General features: G+C 26.8%; 1 protein-coding gene across 10 annotated transcripts in view; it reads right to left on the bottom strand.

The window, feature by feature from the left end:
- The window catches only part of LOC129960719 (NGFI-A-binding protein 1-like), a 161,205-nt gene that overhangs the window by 80,677 nt on the left and 57,457 nt on the right, over nucleotides 1-23,071 (bottom strand). For 3 of the 10 annotated variants that reach the window (XM_056074308.1, XM_056074299.1, XM_056074305.1), the window contains exons 1-3: nucleotides 12,486-12,706; nucleotides 11,188-11,309; nucleotides 2,575-2,787 (exon numbers count right to left, since the gene is read on the bottom strand). In XM_056074308.1, coding sequence (XP_055930283.1) covers nucleotides 2,575-2,673 — 99 coding nt within the window. In that variant the 5' untranslated portion in view covers nucleotides 2,674-2,787; nucleotides 11,188-11,309; nucleotides 12,486-12,706. Of the gene's footprint in view, nucleotides 1-2,574; nucleotides 2,788-11,187; nucleotides 11,310-11,732; nucleotides 11,753-12,063; nucleotides 12,199-12,485; nucleotides 12,707-13,014; nucleotides 13,218-23,071 lie in introns of those variants that run through there. The other 7 variants (XM_056074306.1, XM_056074307.1, XM_056074302.1 and 4 more) reach the window with 6 other exon arrangements.

Here is a 23,071-nt window from a genome sequence, read left to right as displayed (position 1 = left end):
TTCCTTTAAGTGAGAATGCAAAACATTAAATGAAATAATGGCATCACAATGTAAGAAACTGGAATAGCAAAGATAAGCAGAAACGAAACTTAAAAATTTCCAATTACTTAATAAATAATAAAAAATATATTAATATATAATAATAAATAATTAAATATTTATTAAATAAATATTTAATAAAAAAATTATTAAAACCGAAATTCAAAAACAAAACTGAATATTTAACTTTCAGTGTTAAACCCATTAAAAAGTCTAGAAAACATACTTCTTAAATTATCAAATCTTTACTTTCATAAGCATCGATAGCTGAAGGAAGCTTATCAATAGGCATTGAAAATCACAAAACACGTCAGAGATTCTTAATAACGGCAGATAAAATAACTAGTTACCAAAGGAAAAAAATGAGATAAAAAAATGTATGACTAAATTTCCATAAATTTAATCAGAAAAAAAATCAATGAAAATTGGAAGAAAAAAAAATAACAACCTTAATATCGAATTATTTTTTTAAATTTTCTAACACGGGGGGCGGGGTCTGATTATTATTTCATAATTTTTAAGTCATATTTTTATCATATAAGTCATTATTTATATTAATTAAATAGTTGGAAATTACGCAAAGTCTCTCATAAAATATAAGGATAAAATATGAATAGGCTTAAACAGATATTTAAAGAAAATTAATGAACGGAAAAGGCAGTAAAATTTAAAAAAATATACAAAAGCTTCTTTTCTTTTTCAAATAAAAATACAGATTGAATCAAGCTGCAGAACCTATACATATTAAGAAATCAGCTTGTAATTTGTCAAATATAAATTTGTATTATTAAAAAAAGCCGACGATTATTTAGGTTTTTTTTTTTTTTCGTGACCATAACAGACTATAAATAAAATATGGCAAACGTGTCACAAAAAATTAGACTATATTCCGGGATTTTCGAATCAAATAAAAGATTGATATCAATAAACTACAACAGTAATGAAAGTTGCAAAACTATTACATTTTGTGTAGCCTATATTGATGTATTATAACCTATTGGTTGAAATGTATAAAAAACAAAAGCATGTTCTTTTTTATCAACATATTATTTTGCGATATAAATAGAAAATATTTTCTTAGTGTTTGATGCATTTAAAATTAAACATTGTTAATTAATCGATCGGCTCATGATGAATCTGAGAGATTTTGTTGACAAATTCTTGAGATATTACATAAATTAAGAAAGATATTCTTTAGTGCCCATAAGGTTTAAATGCTCAGTGACTCTTTTTCAGTAATCATATAAAAAATGCTTTGTTTCAGTAAAAAATATTATATTAATTACAGATTAATCATTTCCACTTTAATTTAAAGCATAAATTCTACAGGAGCAAATTGAAAATTAGAGATATACATATTACGTTATGACTGAAGGCCTTTATAATATTATGAGTGAATTATATGACTATCAAAATTTGAAGTTTTAAAATACTTTGATGAAGAAGCTATTAAAGTAGGAATTACATAAAATATTTAATGATTAAAATTTTAACGATCATTAAGATTGGCGAACCGGCTGGTCGCCAAAGGCGGCTAGTACAAAATAAACCAAAAACGATGATCCTAGAAATTTAGATTCCGAAAACTGATAACTACTTAAGAAGAAAATAATAGATATCTTTGAATTTCAATTTATATCTCTGGAATGGTTTCGTCATGATATTTGGGGAGAAATATCTCTTCCTAGACCAAACAGAATCTATTATCATTCATTTTATTATTATTCAAAATTTAGTTACAATTTTTATTTGGTGCCAGTATCTTGATTTACTTTAAGATTTTTAAAATTGACAGCAATTTATCAGAAACAACGGAAATAAATTTTTAAATTTCCTACTGTCTTTTAAATGATAAAATCGTTTTACAAGAACTGTTTCAAATAAAATTGTTCCTACTTCCAAAATTTTTGACTCTTCAATTTAAAATGAAAGACAATTTTTCTTCATTATGGGGGAATGTGAGGGGACAAAAGTTGTAAATTCCGTAGAAATTTTTATCAAAATACTGTTATTTCTCTTATTCTCATTCAATCATTTTATTACATGTATATCTTTATTTAAAAGCCCATAATAAGATTTTAAAATAGTAAAATGTGCATCTAAATATAACTTTGTTCGATGTAATCTTCAGAAATGGAGTATTCATCTTTCCACAGCTATTTAAAAAATATCGTGAGTTTTTTATCTTAATTCTAAATCCTTATAGAAAATTTATAGCCTTTTCTAAAGGAATGAATTTAAAAAAATCGTTTTAGATGCCGAGAAAAAATCAAAACAGTTTTTTAAACAGACCATTAACAATGATTTCTGTTCTAATAACTAGCTACAGTTTTTTTCCCTCCTTGGAAACAAATCCTTATTTCTATTATTTTCTTACGAATAAGATAGAACTCAAAATATATAATCATGCAGAAATTTGCAACAGATTTCAAAGCAGTTTTAATGGCATACAGGCAACAGAGTGCAGCAGTCAGCATGCTCTTCACATTTTTTTCAGGCTAAAACTGCTTTATCATGCAAGAGTAAAACACTTACTTGTACCATTAGCATTTCTTGAAAGGATTCTGTTGCTTGGAGTTGACACCGATGCTGTTGTCGGAGTGGGCAGAACACTGGGTCCTGGACTCGGCCCATGACCAGGCCCGGCGGCCGGTCCTGGGCCAGATCCACTATCTGGTGTTACTGGAACAGGACAAGTAGTTATAAACTCCCGGACTTGTGGGTCCATAGACAAATAAGTGGAACCTTCTGAAAAGAAAAAAAAAATCCTTAATTTAACATTTAATGCTTGAAACCAATTCAAAAATTTACTTATTCAATTAATGAAAAATGGACCACTTCTAGAAAGATGTTGATCAGTATGAAAATGTGCATAACTAAAAGAATTAAGTATGATATTCGAAATAGTACAAGATAATGTGCAATATTGTCAATGTTGTGAAATATCTTTCTACATTTGAAGATTTCTTTTATTTTCAGAAGGGCTGGGAAATTTTTAAACAGATTTCAAATTCTTTAGTCAGTTTACAACCAATAAAAGAAAAAAGAAATTACTCAAGAACATAACGAAAAATATATTAATTGCAATTACTGCAAATTTAAATAAATAAATAAATGCATATTTAAATTCACAATGCAGCGAAATCTATTTCTCAGTTTCAAGAGATTTCCGAATTGGTCCACTTATAAAATCCCGGAGGTCGGTTTGATCTTTTTATTTATTACATGCAATTAAATTTACTAATTATACGGAAGATAAGCCTAAAGGTAATTCGAATTACTATTATATTTCATTATGCTACAACGCGGAATTGAAGAAAAATTTAAATCATTGTCTTTTTCATACAGCTGTTTTAAATCTAAACGAGTAAAAAATTGTTCGATAAATTATGATTTCAGATAATGCTATTTTTTCTCTTAAGCCAATTTCTTTGTTCATTATTTTTCAAATTTTCTTAATTTTTATTTTCCCAATAAATGATTAATGAAAACTGTATGTTCAGTATGAACTTTAAAATTATTTTGGAGCTGTTCAATGCCAGATACCTTTAATCCAAACTAATTTATGCTCACTTCTATGAAAAACGGTCAAAACAAAGTTATAAAATTTTCTAAGTGATTCAGATTAGTTCCCAAAAAAGGATGATTAAAACGCTTTAAAAAGTACATTTACAGTTAAGCAGAGCGTTGAAAACAAATAACTTGTTTTAGTTATTATTTAAATATTTAAAATATTTCGAAACTAGTTTTTAAAACAATTTATAAATGATGCAAAAGTAGTAATTCAATTAGACACATTTTTAGGTATATTTAGAATACAAAAAATGTTGGTGAAGGTACAGAAATTAAGTGATTGATAAAAAAATATTCAGATATGAATTCCTTTCTTGAGAGTTTCTTAATTTATTAATACATCTTGCAAAAAAAAAAAAAAAAAAAAAAAAGAGCTTCTGAAACTATGAATCACGTTAATATCAGAAACACGTGCTTTTGTCTTCAATATTGGCATGCAAAAATATTCAAGGAAGCCACTTGATTTGAAACATGTCCTTAGAACTTTCCAAATAAATATATTTAACTAACTTTTTTCTTGCTTATCATTAAATAATATTTTTTCGATCTGTTGCCTTTTCTATTTACACTGTTTTCCATAAATTTAAGATAAAGTAATATTTTGTAAGAAAAAAACATGGAAACAGTTATATATTATTGGAGAAATAAATATAAAATACAAACAACCCTGAGGCAAACATTTAACGCAAAAAATAACAGATTTATAGAATTTTGAAGAAAATACAGAGCACATACAAAAAAAAAAAAAAAATGGCTTTCAGAGGCATAAATGCTTAGAGAATTGTACTCTGCCACTCGACTCCCAAATATATACCATGCATATGCATGTTCTATGGGATTAAAATCGGGTGAATAAGCAAACCGCATCATTCGATGTATTCTTTCACTGTCAAGACGACTGTCACCACATATCACACTGTGGCATAGGGTATTATCATCCGCGATTGTGAAACTAATTCTAATACCATCACAAAAATTGCACATTATACATGAGGCAATATATCTTAGTAATAAGTTTGTGTACCCATATTGCTATTTTCCATGGATTAAATGTGTATACTTTCATTCAAAATTATATCTACCCAAACCATACTACCTCCTCTGTAATGGTCAGTTTTCCAAATACTGTTGGAAAAATAGGCGATTCCGAATTCACGCCAAATGTACAGGCTGTTTTGAAGTGGATAAAAACTGCTTGCTTCTGTAAATAATGCATTTCGCCACTCCTAATTGGCCCATTTGACGGGTTCACGACACCATTCATATCTTTTCTTTTTGCTAGAAATATTCAATGGAACGTATCTAACTGGTTTACAAGCAAGCAAGTCAACATGCTTTATTTAGTCTATAGGCAGTTGCTTCATTTAAAATTCTTGCTTAATTGCTTTGCTTCATTTAAAATTCTCTTGCATGACTTAGATATCTTTCTCTGAATATTTATATTTTCTTCACCTAACCAGAAAAGCCTATTTTCCATGTCTGGTAATTATATCAGCTTCCTTTGTTCATTTGCAATTTATATTTGTGCACAAAAATTAGAATTTTCTGTTTGTCCCTTAATTTATAGAGAACAGCATAAATGTTATTTATGAAAGGGAGCTCATATTATATAGCATAAACAAGAATCATCAAAAAGGAATCGAGAATTCAAAAAGTTTTAAAAGTCCATTCGTTGGAATAGAAGATAATATACCTCAGAAATTTTTTTAAGCGCGTTAATTTTCAGCAGTCTAAAATTATACATTCAGATAAGTCTTCTTAACCAAAGTGTCCCTACAACAAAAAATATTTTGAAAACTCTAGGGGTTTTAAAATCTTGACAAACTTTACAAAGTAACCAAACAGTCTTAACAACAAAACCCTATTAGCACGAAATGCATAACAGTATTATTACGATAGCTTCACCATATTGTCTGGCATTCAGAATATTGAATATTGAGTAAATGTCATATAAAACTTGTGATGACAAAATTTTAATTTAGAATATTTCAATAAAATTAATAAAATAACTTGACTAAACCATGATTATGATCACTTCCAATTACAACTACCCGTGGGTGTTTATTGTCATGCTTCCTCTCTCTTTCTTTCTTTATTTATTTTTTTACGTTTACCGGTAAGTAGTATAAGCAAATGAAGTTCAAAAACCTCTACTCTAAAGAGAATCCAAAATTTTAAAAAAGCTGTCAGTTCAGAAGTTATACAGTGCACTCGAGGAATTTGGAGTTCACATCCACAGGACTTATAATTAAGGAAATGACTGATTAATCTGTCTACCCCAATACAACAGAATTTTCTATCTTATCTCAGAACCTTCTCATAATCTAATTTTCAAGTCTTAGTTCATTAAAGAAGATGAAAATTAAAGGTTTCGCGTTCATCTACAGCAATTAGAAGATTTTCTTTCGGAATATCCATTTTTGTTTTTAAAGCGTCAGGGACAATCACTTTTTTTTCAAAATGATGTAAGCGATTGAGGAAAGCATCATTAGCACATGGCTTAATGCCTTTGCCTTACTTTTATGAATATGATTCACATAATTTTTTAACTTGCAAAATGAACAAAATAAATATACACAAATACCACAAAATACAAATATATATTATGTTTTTACACCAGACTCGTTTTCATTTTTTCAATGAAGTCAAGTAAAAACTTTTTTCTCCTTTCCTGAAAACAATCGAAGAATTCGAATTACATGCAAAGGAAACTACTCATTAGAGGTAAAGCCAGCCTCTAGAGGCGAATTGTGTTGACATTTGCGGTAGATAACTTGCGCTGCGGCAAAAATTATTACCCTTTATTAACATAACTACCATATAATAAGAAATAAATTAAAAGTGAGTAGGAATTTGTCTTTCTTTGTTTTTATAAGAATCTCCGTACCATTTTGAAGTTATTCATGAAAGTACATTACCAAAATAGTGTACTATTTGCTTTAAAATTTATCATTCACTGAAATGAAGGAAAACGGCAGATGTAAGTGAACTCCATCAATAAAACAACTATTCTTTGCTATTCCTTTTTCAAACAAAATAAAAAAAAAACATTTTTTTTAGTAGCAATGAAGGAACTCCCAGTAATCCTTTAACCTGAAAACCTGAGTGTATGAGATCAAAGATTACAAGAAAAAAGTAACTCAACAAATTCGATAAATAAAACTATTATTTATTCATAAAATTGTTTAAAACTGTTAAGAATTGTAAGATATGTTATCTTAAACTAAACTAAAATCTTAAGAATGAATAATTTAGCTTTAATTATAATTTGCCCCCTTGTTTACTAAAATTTTGTAATGATGGCTCTTTAATGGCCAATATTCCAAATAGTTTACAACTTTTATAGTATTATTGCAACTTTCAATAACTTAACATGTTAATAGCCACTGTTCCTATCCCTTAATAATTTACCCTATAAATAATTTTGATGCATTAATTTTGTTCAGATATCGAGTTATTAAAAGAAAATTCCAATCATTTTATCAAAATAAAAAAGTTATTAAAAATATATAACAAGAGAAAACATTCCACAGTTTAATATTTTGCCTTCAGTGCATTTGGATTTGAATTTCTCAAAATTTTAATTTATTAAAATTAAATTTGTAAACTGTAATCCAATTTGTTATTTTACAATAAAAGTTTAAAAAAAAGCATTTAAGTTGCAACTAAAGTTTTAAATGTTTTCCATTTAAGAATCTGATTACATCTTAAAAAGTTATAAATAAACTTTTGCTTATTTAAACTAAGAAAAGAATAGGAGGAAATTTGCAGATGATTTATTTTATAAAGCACATTACTAAGATAATATTTTTGTATAGAAAATTATAAAATCATCATTGCTAATGTAATTCAAAACTTCAATAGATGTTATGAATTGAAGTAGAAAAACAAATGTCGTCATCCTAAGCATTCATATTTCAAATTTTTTACCTTCTCTTAACTTATTTCATTTAAAAACACATTATATATGTAAAGAATATCCCAAGAAAATTTTTGCTTTCATCAAGGTAGTTTTATGACTAAAAAATAATATGAAAATTTGTTTGAATGAAATTAAAATTTGATATCTCATATCTTACATATGCAACTTTTTAATATCTTTAAATTTATAATTAATCTAAAATAAATTACAAAAAATGAAGGAAATTAATGTAGGAAACCAGATCTCAAATAATCTCATGTAAGAAAAATAATAATCCTAATTAAAACATACATGTGCTCCTTGCCATTAATGTTGAAAGAGATTGCTTTTAATTGAATTATTTTATGCATTCTGTTTCATGCATAGCTATTTTAGTCGACATCAAAATCAAAGAATTCCTTTAAGGTGTTTGAATTTAACTTGAATAATGTGCTTCTATGCAATTATGATTATGTTTGAAAGTACTTTATAGATAATTTGTCATATTTTTAATACAAAATAACTGTATTGAATCACAATGAATCTGATTTCATAACCTTTTATGTATGAAAATAATAAAACAGATTGTCTTAGACATTTAATTGCACTATTACTTATAAACTTGGTTAATCATGAATCTATCAGTAATTCATAAAAGAAAATATTCAGTAGTCAGGGTAAAACATTCCAATGCCCATTTAAGAATTATATGATTTCTACACATTTATCTGATTTCTTATCTTTAACTCATGTAAATAATAAAAGACAGAATTATAAATTTTTATCTATAACATTTCATATACTTTTTTATATTTGAAGAGTGACAATTCTGAGAGAATAAGAATTAAAACTTTGTTATATTTGTTTGAAATAATAATCATTTTTATCGGTGGTGGTCAATTCAGTTTAGCCAATTGAATCAACTCACGAGGAATTTCTAGAAACTGTACATGATAATAGCATATTAAAGTTAAGAGTGAAAAGAGATCCAGTTTAATGAATGTGTATTTTGATATCATATCAAAAGTGAAATAAATTTACCCTTGAATTTTTGTTTATATTTTACCTTAAGATTGAAGTATAAGAAGCTATTGTAGATAAATTGTATAAGTTTAAACACTTTTTACTTGTTTACAAACAGTCCTGATTTGCTGCTGTTATAATTTATAACAAGTATCAATTTACCAACAAAAGTTTAAATTCATATAAAGGGTGAGAATCTGTTAAAATTCATACATTTAGATTTCTGAAATTTTAGTAATTGACCTAATGCACAGAATGTTTTTGATCATATTAAGAGCAATTTTAAAGTATATGAAAAAATATAATGAAATTTTTTTAATGAATCATTGATTTATGTTTTTAAATTTATCAGCAATTCAAAACCAATATATATTTTTTTAATTTAAAAAAAGTGCTTTATTCTTTTGTAATAAAGAATATTATAACAGCAAAATCTGCTTACTGAATGAAAAGACTCAACATAAATCACAACATAACTATAAACAACCCTAAGTTTCATTATTTGAATGTTTTCAACTAAATGATCTTAATCACTTGATAGGATTTTATATATATTATATATATATATATGCAGTTTTAAGGAGAAGAGGGGAAGGGGCACCTTGAAGCGTAAGATGACTTCAGGATACAATTTTTTCAGAATTTAGAGTTAACAACAGCATTGTTTAACATTATGCCAAAAGTTTTTTTCTTAACACAGTAACTAGGAAATTTAAATATGGTTTCTCTATTAGCTAAATGATTATTTAAACAGAAGAAAAATCGTGTTAGCATATAATCTGATACAATTTTTCAGCTCTAATTAAAAAAATTAGAAAGAATTAGAATTATTATGTTGTTTTTTTTAAAAAATTTTGCATTTATGCCTCAGTGATATAACTAAGTATAAAATATTTAAATGTTATGCAGAAAAATCTGACTTTGAAACCAATGATATGAGTTGGTAAGAATATAAAGACATCTATTTTGAAGAAACTGAGCACCCCTTCCTCACTGGGAATAGCAATATATTTCCCAACTAAAGGAAAACGTTGAGTATATTTTAAACTATTTTTTTATGCAATGCTAGAGAGATCAGTTAAATGAAAACTGCAAAGTATGTTAATTGAATTTAATAGAAAATATTTTATGACAAAATAATATAATTCCACCATAATTCTTCATCATTTAAACATCATTACATAAATATTACATTGCAGTAGTACTGTTTATTTTTTTAATCATTACATTAATGATTTACATATTCATTTAGAAAGAAATAAAGAGTACCTTTATAATAACAGATAAAAAAAAATGGAAGATTGAACATTTAGTTAATTTTCATGCTAATATATGAATTCTTTAAGAAAACTTTTAAATTAGAACTGTATGGATTTCTTTGCCTTTTTGAAAAAATAAATAAATAAAAATAACGTTTAAAAATTTTAATGGGATACTTTGAAATTAAATTTCTGTTGAAAATATTTTAACGGTCTTTTAAATCTCTTCAAACGGCAAAACTTTCAACAGTATAACTTTGCATGATATGCAAATCACTTATTGAAACAATCAGAGTTTACTGTCGTGTATTTTTCCTTTTCAGTATACAATTTTTAATATTAAATTTATATGAATCTGAAGAATCAATTTTACATTAATTTATTGCAATATATTGAAAAAATATTTATCAATTATTTAATATTTTTTAAAATACTAACTCAACAACTAATATAATAAAATTTTTTAGTTGTTTTTATAAAGAAAATCAAACAATAACACTTTATAGTATTGTTTAATTTATAAAAGGAAGAATAAAGCACATACATATATTAAAAAAAATCAAGTTTATGAAGCTTTACATTAAAATTGAAATTAACTATTATTATATCATAGAGGAAGAAAGCATTTAATTATTTACTAAAGGTACCTGGGTTAAATTTTACTTTATCATTCAAAATAAATTCATTTGTTTGGGTTTTTAAATAGAATGCAATTCTCAAAATTTTTAAATACACAAATAAAATTTGTATAAGTTTTAAACAAACTTTTTAAAAAAGTTTTATAGTATTTGAAATTACGTATGCTAGAATAAAACTCTATGCTATTAAAATTATAATATTAGAAGAAGAAAGAAAATTTCAAAAAAGAAGTTTTAAAATATTTATAGCGATTATTTTAACACTTATTATGATCAACTAATTGATATTCTTGATACAACAGCGAAATTCTATTATTCCTGAATATAAAATTTAGCGTGGCATGTTTTAAAATTTATTTTGAAAGTATAACCATAATTTTTTTTAATCTTATCCCTATCTCAGTAACATAAAGTATTCTATAAAACCTTTTTTTTAAGATCTTCAAATTTTTTTATTTTGTAAAATATTTCTAACTTTATTTCATTTGCATTAAATATGAAGCTACTTTTAACTAAGATTTTTTTTTTTTTTTTTTTTTTACATAACTGCATTGTATTAACTATATAATGACATTTCTTCACATTTGTATACACAAACTGTTTAATTTTAAGTATTCTGCATTGAAGAAAAGTTTTAGGAAACATATAAAAGGAAAGTACAGCCACTTTTTATTTTTTTAAGAAAAAGGAAAACTTAATTTCATCTATGATTATTAAAATAAATGTTGAAGTAATGTAAAATATATTTACTTACTGGGAGTATGTCAACTGACAGTAGTAGTCAACACATAAAATATATCCACTCTATCATGGTAATGAAACCTTAATGAGTAAGACAAATGTAGTAGCCTATGCTATCCTGGTTTGAAATACTTTCTGTAAAAGAGAAACAAAAAATTCTTAAAATGTGTAGAGCAGAGATTAAAAAGCATGAAATTTTATGCTATAAAGATCCATTCACTCAAAAAAGAGTTAAAACATTAAAAAAAAAAGCAAAGGAAGCAAATATAACCTTAAAATTATCTTTCATAAGTTAAAGAAAAAAAAAGTAAGAAAAAATTAAATAATTAAAAATTAATCAGTTTTTAATAAGGTAAAGTATTAATAAGTATTATAAGTTAAAATATTAATCTTACTATTCTCTGTATAAATTTAACATGCATTAAAAATTAAATATATATATATATATATATAGAAAAAAATTAAAGCAACTATATAACAATTAAACTTCCACAAATTTTTTAAAATAAATAAAAATATAGATAGAATATATAAAAGCATAATTTTATAATTACTAACAGTAATGATTCGCGATCAGCAGACCGATAAACTATTATGGAAAAAACTAATTTAAAAATCAATAAAAAAGTAATATTTTTGAAATTGAAAATTATCAGATGACAGATAAAAATTGGCACATATATGCTATACAATTTTTTTTAAAGAAAACCCAGTTTGCAAATAAAACAGTGATGTTTTTCTCTAAGTCCCAATTTCATAGAAAATGATTTAAATGAATTTGAAAAAAATCCCCTATCCCAGAAGAAAAATTTCAAACTCCGGAATTTTGAATTAAAATTTTTAAGTTCCTTATCTCCGGAAAAACAGTAAACAAAACTCTTCGCCTTACCGTAGCAGACGAAGTGAAGTCCGAAACCGCACTGATTATCAAATGTTGGCGGCAAAATGCAGCACCCGATCACGGAAGAGCACGGCTGGCGAAGAACCTCCATCAACTGCAACCTTCAGAGAAATTCTAATTCACAGCTCCAAGAAAACATAAAGCTCTGGCGAGATTTTGGTCGGGGGGGATTTTTTGTCACGCGAGTTTTATGTATCCCTCCGCCGCGCGCGTGTGTAGCTGGCTGAAAAAGCGAAATCGATCCGTCGCGCCGCACACACAGTGACGACATCTTTCGTCGATTCCGAAAGAAAACTTTTAAGGTGGACCATTCATCCTCGGGAAAATAACCCTTTCATTTGAACAGTCTCCCAGTTCAAAATTTCTCTCTCTCGAATTTTTTTTAAAAAATGGAGCAAAAAGTTATTTACCTTCGTCTTTGATACAAGCCCAGGGTGCGGCGAGAAAAAAAGTCTGATGGTATTTGAAAAATAATAAGAATTATTTCTTTCCAAGAGGAAAATTGCTTGTCTTGAAGTCCTTGGAGTTGGATGTGATGGACTTTTCTTTCGATGGAAATTAAATTTCCCGCTGAAATAGTGAAGGATGTGACAGCTAGAGCGCGGAACTTGTTCCCTGCGCGTACGGTATGAACCCTTTCGCTTCTAACCCTTTGAGTACAAGCAGGAGCAGCGCGGTGCGGAATATCGCCAGGCCGCCAAGCGGAAAGGGGAGAAAAAATTGCTATCGATTTTTTTTCATTCCTGTTCTTTTCTCGGTCGTCATTTCTTTATTAAAAATTTTCAGTGCTCCATGAAATCCAAATTGAAATAAAACATACCCACGTTGAGTAAAAGAAAAAAAAATCAATACATTAATTTCTTGTTATGTGCATTAAAAAAAAAAAAAAGAAAAGACCAATGTCTTCGAGATGGTGCTGCGAAACAACAGTCCACTTACCAGGGAAATTCATAAACAATCCCAAGTCAGAGCTGTTATACTACTCGTGGCTCATATGATACTAAAGTATGCGTCGACTTGTGGGTCTAACCCCAGGATAGGGGCACTAAAGGGTAAGGGAAAATGATTGTTGTCGTCAGCTGTCCATATAAGGGGGAAGGAGACAGTGCGTCACGAAGAATCTCCCACCCCTGATTGGTTACCTTACCCCACGTGCTGGGTGTTTCTCTGGGTAGAGCGGCTAATGATGACGTAGCTCACTCTAAAGGGCGGGGGATAAGAACTGGCAGCCTTACGGCAGGGCTGCTATCCAGGCAACCACTGTAAAGTAAAAACTATGGATATTTCTACCGCTGAGCGTAGGCGAGGAAGAACTGCGCACATTTCTTCTAACGGATAAAAAAAATCTCGCCAAGGGAATACTGAAAATCTCTTTACTCGCGCTTTTGGTTACGATGAAGCATACTGTTTCCAGATTTTTGGTGCGTATAGTAATTTTTCGTCGGTGGTGTTTCGGTTATTTTGAAACGAACTATTTTGCTTTCGAGCGTTGCATGACAGAGAATAAATTTTGTGTTTGTATTTAATGGATTTCAAACAAAAGAGGTGTGTTGTAGAAATGACAATTTATTAGTGTAAACAAAATTTTTAATTGCTATTTTAAAATCATTGAAATGTCATTAATTTATAGAAAAAATATATTATGATTCTCTGATAAACAATTTAAAAATAGTTTAAATTAAAAAGGAAAATTATGTTTATTTTTTTATTTCTGTTTATTGATATAAATATATAGATAAAGTTAAAAATTGTATGTTACTGTAATGAAATGCTTATAACATTTTAGTTGAAATATTTATTTATAGGAACAATTTTTTGCTACACAATTGTAAACTATCAAATTTTATTTTTGTGTTTCAAACGCCTTAAAAGTTTTAAAATTTTTATTGGTATTTGTTTTTTGTTGTTTTGTTTCGACTTTCTGTCGAATAAATATTTGAGTACCTTAAATAAAAAAAAGTAAAATTTTAACATTTGTAACATTGAGTAAACATTTATTTTTTAACATTTGTAACATGATTTTTAACATTTGAGTAAAATTTTTCAACATTTGATATCGACTCAAAACTCTAATCACAGCCACTGTAAAAGTGTGGAATGTTATCTTGTATTCTACAATATTATCTGCCAAATTATTTGGCATAAAAAAAACAATTATTCATTTTAGCAAGAAAAATTACTATGAAATTTGAAATCAGAGAAACAATGCGTGAATTTTCATAATAAAATTTTAGAAACTCAAAATGAAACGTTAAAATTAAATGATAGTGTATCTACATCGTAAAATTTGTCGTAATGAAACTTTAAAGAAATGAAGTTTTGTCCAAAGTAGTTTCTAAACAAAAAACTGGGAAAACTACGTGGGGAACCTTTTTTTACTTCCTTCTTTTTTTTTTCCTCCCTTCAAATGAAATGCTCTTCATAATACTAATAATAATAAACTTTTAAATATAATCCCTTCCACTACTTGTTGGTACCTGTTTGCTAAAAACTAAACAATTTATACAATATAATCTCTTGTTCTTTTTATAGGCTGTGCATTTCCACATCGAAATCCTGAAATATGTATAGCTTCAAGGTGTATGGCATTTTAAAAAAGGAAAACAATTTGAAAATGAACTTTGTAGAAAGATGAAACGTTAAAATTAAATGATAGTGTATCTACATCGCAAAATTTGTCGTAATTAAACTTTAAAAAATGAAGTTTTGTCCAAAGTAGTTTATAAACAAAAAACTGGGAAAACTACGTGGTGAACCTTTTTTTACTTCCTTCTTTTTTTTTCTTCCCTTCAAATGAAATGCTCTTCATAATAATAATAATAATAAATTTTTAAATATAATCCCTTCCACTATTTGTTGGTACCTGTTTGCTAAAAACTAAACAATTTATACAATATAATCTCTTGTTCTTTTTATAGGCTGTGCATTTCCACATCGAAATCCTGAAATATGTATAGCTTCAAGGTGTATGGCATTTTAAAAAAAGGAAAACAATTTGAAAATGGACTCTGTAGAAAGAGAGTGCATGAGCTTGTTTTTCTCTTTTTTTATATAGGTTAAAAATGGAGAGATATATAAAGGAAATATCAAATGTTTTAAAGCAAACCGATTTTGTGTCATTTTAAGCTAAAAATTTGATTCTAATTTAGTGCTACAGTTTTCCAATAATAGCCATGATAATAATTCTAGAGGGATTAAAAACATTTTCTCGAATTCTGATCGAAAGCAATATTGAAATAAACTGAAATTTTTAATGTAGGTTCTTTATTGTAAATTGCAGTGAAGTGAAGTAGAATCTGATTTGAATTACTGATATTAAATTGATATTTGAAAGTAATATCTGATGAACATATAATCATTTTTTTTTTCATATTTATCGTCTAGGGGAGTTATTTATTTTAGATCCATAAAATAGATAAATGTTGGCAAATGCAGGAAATAATTCATATTAAAAATAATTTTGCAAAGAATATAACTGAAAACTTGATGCTAACAATTACACCTGATCGAACGATTTTCCATGCATCCTCCTTTTTCAACTCGACGCAGCTGTTTAAACTTTCAAAAACTGTTCCAATTTCTGTATCATGTGACGTATCATGAAATGTTTTTTCTTTCTGTCTGTAGGAGAACGGCTTTTGAAACATTTAAAATTAAAATGGCTAAACAATAACTCTTGCAAATTTTTTTCGGCAATTTATAATCTAAAAGTATTTCAAGTTTTATGCTGTCTGAAACTGCCGTTGCAATGTGCAAATAAAGTTGTTCATTGAACTTTTATGAAGTAATGAAAATAGCAAAGAGAAAGAAAAAAAGAACATTTTTACTGGAAATAAGTAAATAAAGGTTTTATTTACACGTGAAAGATATGTTATCATTATGACTTCCAAAATCCAAATTCTTCTGTAAAATTTCAGTTAATGTACTTAGAAATAAAATTATCTGTAAATACTTTTACTACCATTTTTAATCCAATAGTTGAATTTAACAGAAACATAACATGGAAAGAGGAATTATTTTATAAATGGTTCGTAGAAATATTCATAAAATATATTAATATTTCTACGAACCATTTTCAGACAAAAAATATTTTAAGAGGAGGGAGTGAAAGAAAATCAACGAAAAATTTTTGCAAGAAAAATATTGAAACATAAATAATTTTGGGGGGAAAAAAGTATAAAAAATTGTTGGGAAGCGCGGGATATATGTTCAATAATGCTTAGCAGTATTTCTCTTCTTTTAACATATCTTTATATTGCATCGATTACCATCTTTTTTTTTTTTAAATATTTATTTTTCAAATAACATGTTGCTCTGATTCCAATTCTAATGAGTGCGAGGAAAACATTAAAATATTCCAGATTAAAGAAGTTATAAAGATTAAAGAATTTCTATTTCATCGAAAAACAAAGGTAGAATAAATAAATTGATATAAATTAAAATTCTTTTGATAATTTTGTCATATAGTAAAGAGCTGTACATGTATTCGTTGGATTTAATATCCGTAAACACTATATATATATATATATATATATATATATATATATATATATATATATATTAATTTACATTCTTTCTTAATAAGTAAAAATGTAGAGTTGTTGTATTTGGCGCGTCACTAACTTTTATCTTAACTTGAATTCTGTTAAAAAGTTGGGCCGTGAAATTGAAAATATTTTACAGCCCAATTTATGTCGCAATAAAATAAATGTGATTTGTGAAATCATTTTTAAAGATAACTCTTCATAACTACAGCTAGAGAGCAAATCTTTTTAGATATCATCAATTTTAGATATTTATCATCATTTTTAGATATTTTTTTAGATATCATCAATTAAATTTTTTACAAAAGACTTGTAGGATTAACGCTGTTTAAAGAAGTAGCAAAATTTTTATTTAAAGAGGAAACTTGTTTGCTACTATTTACTATAATGATTTTATTAAACTAGTTTCAAAATAAGATTGGGTGATTTTTTTTTTCTTCTTTTGCTCTAAAAGTAGCTATGAAGTGTTGCGTGAATTTGACTAGTCCAATCAATAGGACAATTATATTTCAGACAACACTTGGAAAAATAAAACTTTTCTTAAATAAAGATAAGTTTTATTATGTTATTTATCTAGTTTAGAAAAAAGAGAGAGAGAGAGAGAGAGAGAGAGAGAGAGAGAGAGAGAGAGAGAGAGAGAGAGAGCAAGATATGACTTATTCAGAGAAGACGATTTAGACTCAAAGGACTCTTCAGGCAATAAGTACTCAGAGAAGTGAACTTTCTCGAACGTATATTGTAACCTGAGAATAAGCGCAAACTATGAACAATTGCTATACCTCAGATTTCGATAATGACATATAGAACAGCATGCAGTCTCTGAATTTTTAAATTTAGAGCCATGTGTTAAATTTTGAACATCAAACAAACAAAACAGATTTATACACACAACTCAATTTGAACAATTCATAATTATTTCATTATGCAGTAATTACTTATTTTGTCCATCAAGCTTTTCTGTATACATACTCTGACGAAAATTGCTGTTCAAATCATGTAAACGTCATATGAATTCACTAAAACTATCCATATCTGAAAGTGGCGAATGGAATTTAGTGGAAGATTTCCATCTAGGTAACTAACTGCCTAGAGCCGCTGGGTGGCTGTTGGCACATCGATTTAAAAAATTGTCTTTAGCTTATTTGCAAATTCAGAAATGGATAATACAAATATAAAGCTCTAAACATATGAATTATAAAAATGTAAGAATAGCATCAGTAGATTGTCAGGTATAAATAGTCAGGTATGAGTCTGTCTCATTCGGTTCATTTTGTAGAATATTTACATACAGTGGCATATAATTAAATGACACTGAATACAAAAGTGGATGTCATTTGGTCATAGGTCACAGTAAATAAATAAAAAATTATGTATTTTTACACATTTATGGAGATTAAAAAATTCAGCTATATAATTAACTATATAATTATATAATTTTTATTATAGATAACTATATAATTTTTAATTAAATTAAAAATGTGTTGTAATGTGAAACTAAGTTTTTTACAAAGAGTGGGTCTCGTAAAATACGTTGTCTGAAGCCCCACAAGGCCGAATTCCGTCTTTGAATGGATTATAAACATTTAGTTATTGCAATATACCAGGAAAAGGTAATATTTTTACTTTAATAGTGCTTAAAAAAATTGATGGCTCAAAGAAACCAGTTTTTGTAACTAGACCGATGAAATAATTTTAATATACTACATTTTTACTACTTTAAATAGTATTTCTTAAGTTAATTATATTATTTTGAAGATAAATGAACTATAAAATTTCCTTTTTAAAAATTAAAATTTGTCCTGCATTATCGTACCTCATAAAAAAATGTTTCTGAGGTTCAAATACATCAGTTTTTCCTACATCGTTTTTTCAATCCACATGAAAAAAATAAATGATCTTGAGCTATTTTTCACTTTTTAGCCCATTATTTCATTTTCATGGGCAAAGAATAAAGTGGGCCCTAGTAAGCAAATGCAAATTTATAAAGGTAGTAAAAATACTGGAATTTCATTTTATTGAATAATTCAATATAAAAACGAACAGCTTCACGTACCTCTATTTCTTGCTTCAGAAGAAATTTTGCCTATTATTATTATTTTCGAATTGAGGCCAAGGTGAATATTATTAACTTTTGTTTCATTTCACCTAATAAGAGAGAGTTTTTAAATCTGATGAGTAACTGGTTTAAAATTCAGATTCTTTACCTTTAAATCATTAAATATCCTTTTAATTAATTGTTTTTATCGAAGAATTGCTTATTATTACAGATTTTGTGCAACGTTACAAATAATTATGCGACACAGATTTAGAAAATTAAGCTTAAGCCAAGAACTTTTCATCATACTTATTTGCTTCGTACTATTACATTATCTGACATCAGAGAATTTGAAAATAATTTTCATGTTAAAACCCTGTAAGATGATCAAAATATCAAACAGTTAATTTTTTTTCCTTTTCAGAAATACAGATGTCTTGAAATTTATTTATTGAATGTTTTATATTAAAAACGGAAAAAAAAAGTAGTTGATTTTAATCCATTCCTTTGCCTTTAATTTTTTTTGTAATTATATATGATTTATTATAGAAAATAAATATTTTTGTAAATAAAATTTATATAATTTAAAAATATAACTGGGTATATACGAAGAAATACAACAATACAATTAAAAATTTAGAGAATGAAGGAATGCAGTTAAAAAAAAGTTATAAACGTATAAATAATACAAGAATTTCACATGTACAATAGAAGGTATAGGGAAATAATATGTTTGTCTATTATTTCACAGGGCCCAATAAAATTATTAAATTGAGGTTAGTCACCTTAGATAAATAGAGAGAGTAAATACAGTTTCCTGTTGAGAAAACATTAAAAAAAGCATTCATAAGAATTAAAATAACAATTTCAGTTTATTTATAAAGTTACATTCTCTACGATTACATGAACATTAATTTTTTTAATCGGTGATTTTATGATAACATTACTGTTTTAGTTTATATTTAACAATTGGGTTTCAATTTATTTTCTTACATTTTGAAAAGAAATTCTTATTTTCAAGTAATAAAGTAATAATTGTTAATAAAACCTGCATTTGCTTAACAGTTTCAGTTTTCATTCCTAACACACGAAGTCGTTTCATGTGCCGAAATTATATTCACTGAACTTTTTATGAAAGCAATTATATATATAATATGGCTTTCGGAAATTAGCTTTTTTTTTTTTCATTTTGAAAAAGTATTATTTTTTAGATTTTGCATTGGTTTTATAAGTTTTAATGTTATAATTATGAAATAATATTATTTATCTGTGAATAAACTTTTTCTTTAAAAAAAAAAGGCCCTTAATTTTTATATATTAAAGTTTTTTTTTTTTTTTTTTTTTTTTGACAAGGAAACAAGCGTATGTTAAAATTTGGTTCCTGTTTTAATAAATTTCGCTGTAGTTTTATCGCCTTCAATTATGCCAAATCTGAAACTTTCACTCGACATGAATTAATACATACGAAAAATAAACAATATGAGGATAAAAAACTATTTTAATAATTTATTTTGAAAACAACAATTCATGTGAATGTATTTTTTTCAACTTTTAATTATCAGATACAATAAAATGCTACAAAAGTTTTGCGAACCCTTCAGTTTTTATAAGGGAATATCAGTTTAAATCAGTGATCCGGATATTTTACATTTTCTAATCTAGATATATGAAATTCATTCATTATCTTTGTTAAAATTTGTTTGAGAGCAAATGTTTTATTCTAAAATATAAATTATATGGATGATATATCAGAGAAAATATCCTTTAATATTGGTACTTTAAATGATGTGCAAGTTATGAAACATTATTTATTCTTATTATAAAAAAACGATCATTCAAGTTTTTAGATCAGGAAATCCTGATTAGAAGTAAATTTCTTCTGAATATTTCAATAGATTAACTGAATTCTTTGCATTCTATGAACCACTTTCTTTCTTCATTTGTAACACTTATTAATAATCACACATCTAATACTGAAGGGTGTGAAAAAACACTATCTAATTCAAAATTCTTAGTAATCATACAAAATTTTCAAATGTTTACAAAAATAAGTAAATAAACATCTCACTTCATAAACATAATACATCTAAAACCGAAAATTAATCTTTAAAAAGTGATGAGAATGGCAAAAAGTAAGCAACTATATGAAATGCAATTTTTACTAACTCGTATATATATATATATATATATATATATATATATATATATATATACTAAATAAATTGTTTGAAAATATATGCTTTTGTGTATATATGTTTATTTGATTTATATCCTGAATTATTTGAAACTATTTAGACTAAAATTGGTGGTAGTTTTTTGGACTTTTAAAATAAGGCCACAATTACCATTGCTGAAACTTTAAGAACCTTTCATTAAATGTGCATTTCCGGTAATATTGTTATGAAATAAAAAGTAAATTTTTGTGATTTCCCTCTTTTTCAGCAGGATGTTTTCTTTAAGTTAGTAGGTCGTCATCTATCTATAAATATTTATTCGACGAATTATACAACGAAGGAGTCAATTTATCAAGGCTTTTTAATCCTTTATTTACCGACGGTACTTTAAAATACCGTTTAAATCCGGCTGATATCTTTGTAATACGACTATTTTTTCTAACAGTATTTAAAAGAACACGAAGAGAGTATTTTCAGTGGAAAGCAGTAGATATCAATTAAAAACATCAAATTTTTTTATTTATTAATCGAATTAATTAAGTTATTTCAATTAATTAAAAAGTTTTTTTCTTCTTCCTTGGGTTTATTCCGTGCCAAAACTTAACTAATGGTTCAAAAATAAATTTGAAAAATTGATGAACAAAGAATTTGGTAAATAAATGGTTAAACTGTGGGTGTTGACCTCAAAGAGGGAGGGATGAAAATTTTCATAAGGTCTTATTTGAAAATTTTCTCTTTTAGGTAAGCAAAAAGTAACTATGAAAAACATTTTACTAAAGCGATTTCATCAGTTCATCTAAACAGCTATTTCTTAAATTTTCTCTTTAGTTAGTCATAAATACTTTAAATTTTTATTTATTTTCGGATGCATAGAAAAGTTTCCTTCAAAAGCATTTTTCTGAAAAAGAACCGCGAGTGGAAGAAGCACTGATTTATAAAGGTCTAACCAGAGTTGGAAGATTTCAGTGATCGTTGGAATACAAAAATATATAAAACTGACATAATTTTTCAGCACATTAGCAAAGAAGTTATTGGAAATTCTTTGGAAAAAATATTTCTTGCTGAATACAGTGGATGCTTCTTAATGTGATCACGATGAATGCTTCATTTGCTTTACATTATCAAAATTCTCCGATCCCGAACCGACATATTGAAATGAGCATAGAAATATTTGTTTAGTGTAATCACTACATCGTTTAATTTTGTAAAGCTTAGAATTTACCGATAATTCATTTAACCAATCTTAACGATTGACGTTTATGGAATTTCTTGCTCCATTTGTAAGAGAATATCTGTGAATCATTTCCCCCTTGGAATTGAGTTCAAAATTCTTTTTTCTGAACTAAAGAGGTCTGGAGTGAGTGGTTTAAACTGACAACTCCTCTGCCAGATCTTGTTTGAAATCTTTTGAACAGCCATAAACTATTGTTGCCAGCGACTGAATTAGGAAAGCAAAATGGATATAAAAAAAAGAATGGATTTTAGTATTAAACATAAAATTTAAATTCTTAATAGTTATGGAAGTTTATCTAAATTGAATCAACGCATCGCTGCGGAGCAATTGATAATTTCATAGCTTCTTCTTTGTAAAATTTTGAAAAATCGTGAGATTTTTTAGAGCAAACTCTAGCAATAAACCTTGTTGATTTCTACGGGTGCGAATGTGTTAAAAAAACTCTCCAATGAATGCCTAAATGAAACAACAATTTGCTAATTTGAAACTCGATTTGCAGCATCGTTTAGCAAATTAAAAACAAACAATAAGAGTACGAACTGTTAAGGTATAATTATCGATAAGCAACAATTATGAAATTTTTTAATTATTTCTTAAATAAATTATAAAAAGCTCTGAGATTAGTGCTTTTTTTTGTTTCTTTTTCCTTGATGTGATAAAAGTAGTTGATTTTACTCAATTTGGTTATTGTTATCAATCGGTTAATATTATCAAAATTCTTAAGTCCCGAAGTGATTATATGAAGTGGAAGCTACTGTATTTGATTTTTTATCTACGTTAACGCATTGTATTTGGTCGCAACTGCACATAAATGAAACTCTTTTAGAAAAATATACTCCCAACATATCACATTTCATTTTTGAAACTAAAATTTTTTTTCTCTTGCTCTATATGTTTAAAATGAAAGAATAATGCATAAGTAGAATATCTATACATTTCTTTCCTTTTATATTTTATACTTTGCAGTCTGATGAAAAAATTTAAGCGATTAAGTGTTTGACGCAAAAAT

Source organism: Argiope bruennichi, chromosome X2 (genome assembly GCF_947563725.1).
Source record: "Argiope bruennichi chromosome X2, qqArgBrue1.1, whole genome shotgun sequence".
NCBI lineage: Eukaryota > Metazoa > Arthropoda > Arachnida > Araneae > Araneidae > Argiope > Argiope bruennichi.
The sequence above is the reverse complement of the archived record's forward strand: the minus strand, read 5'-3'. Positions and strand labels throughout refer to the sequence as shown.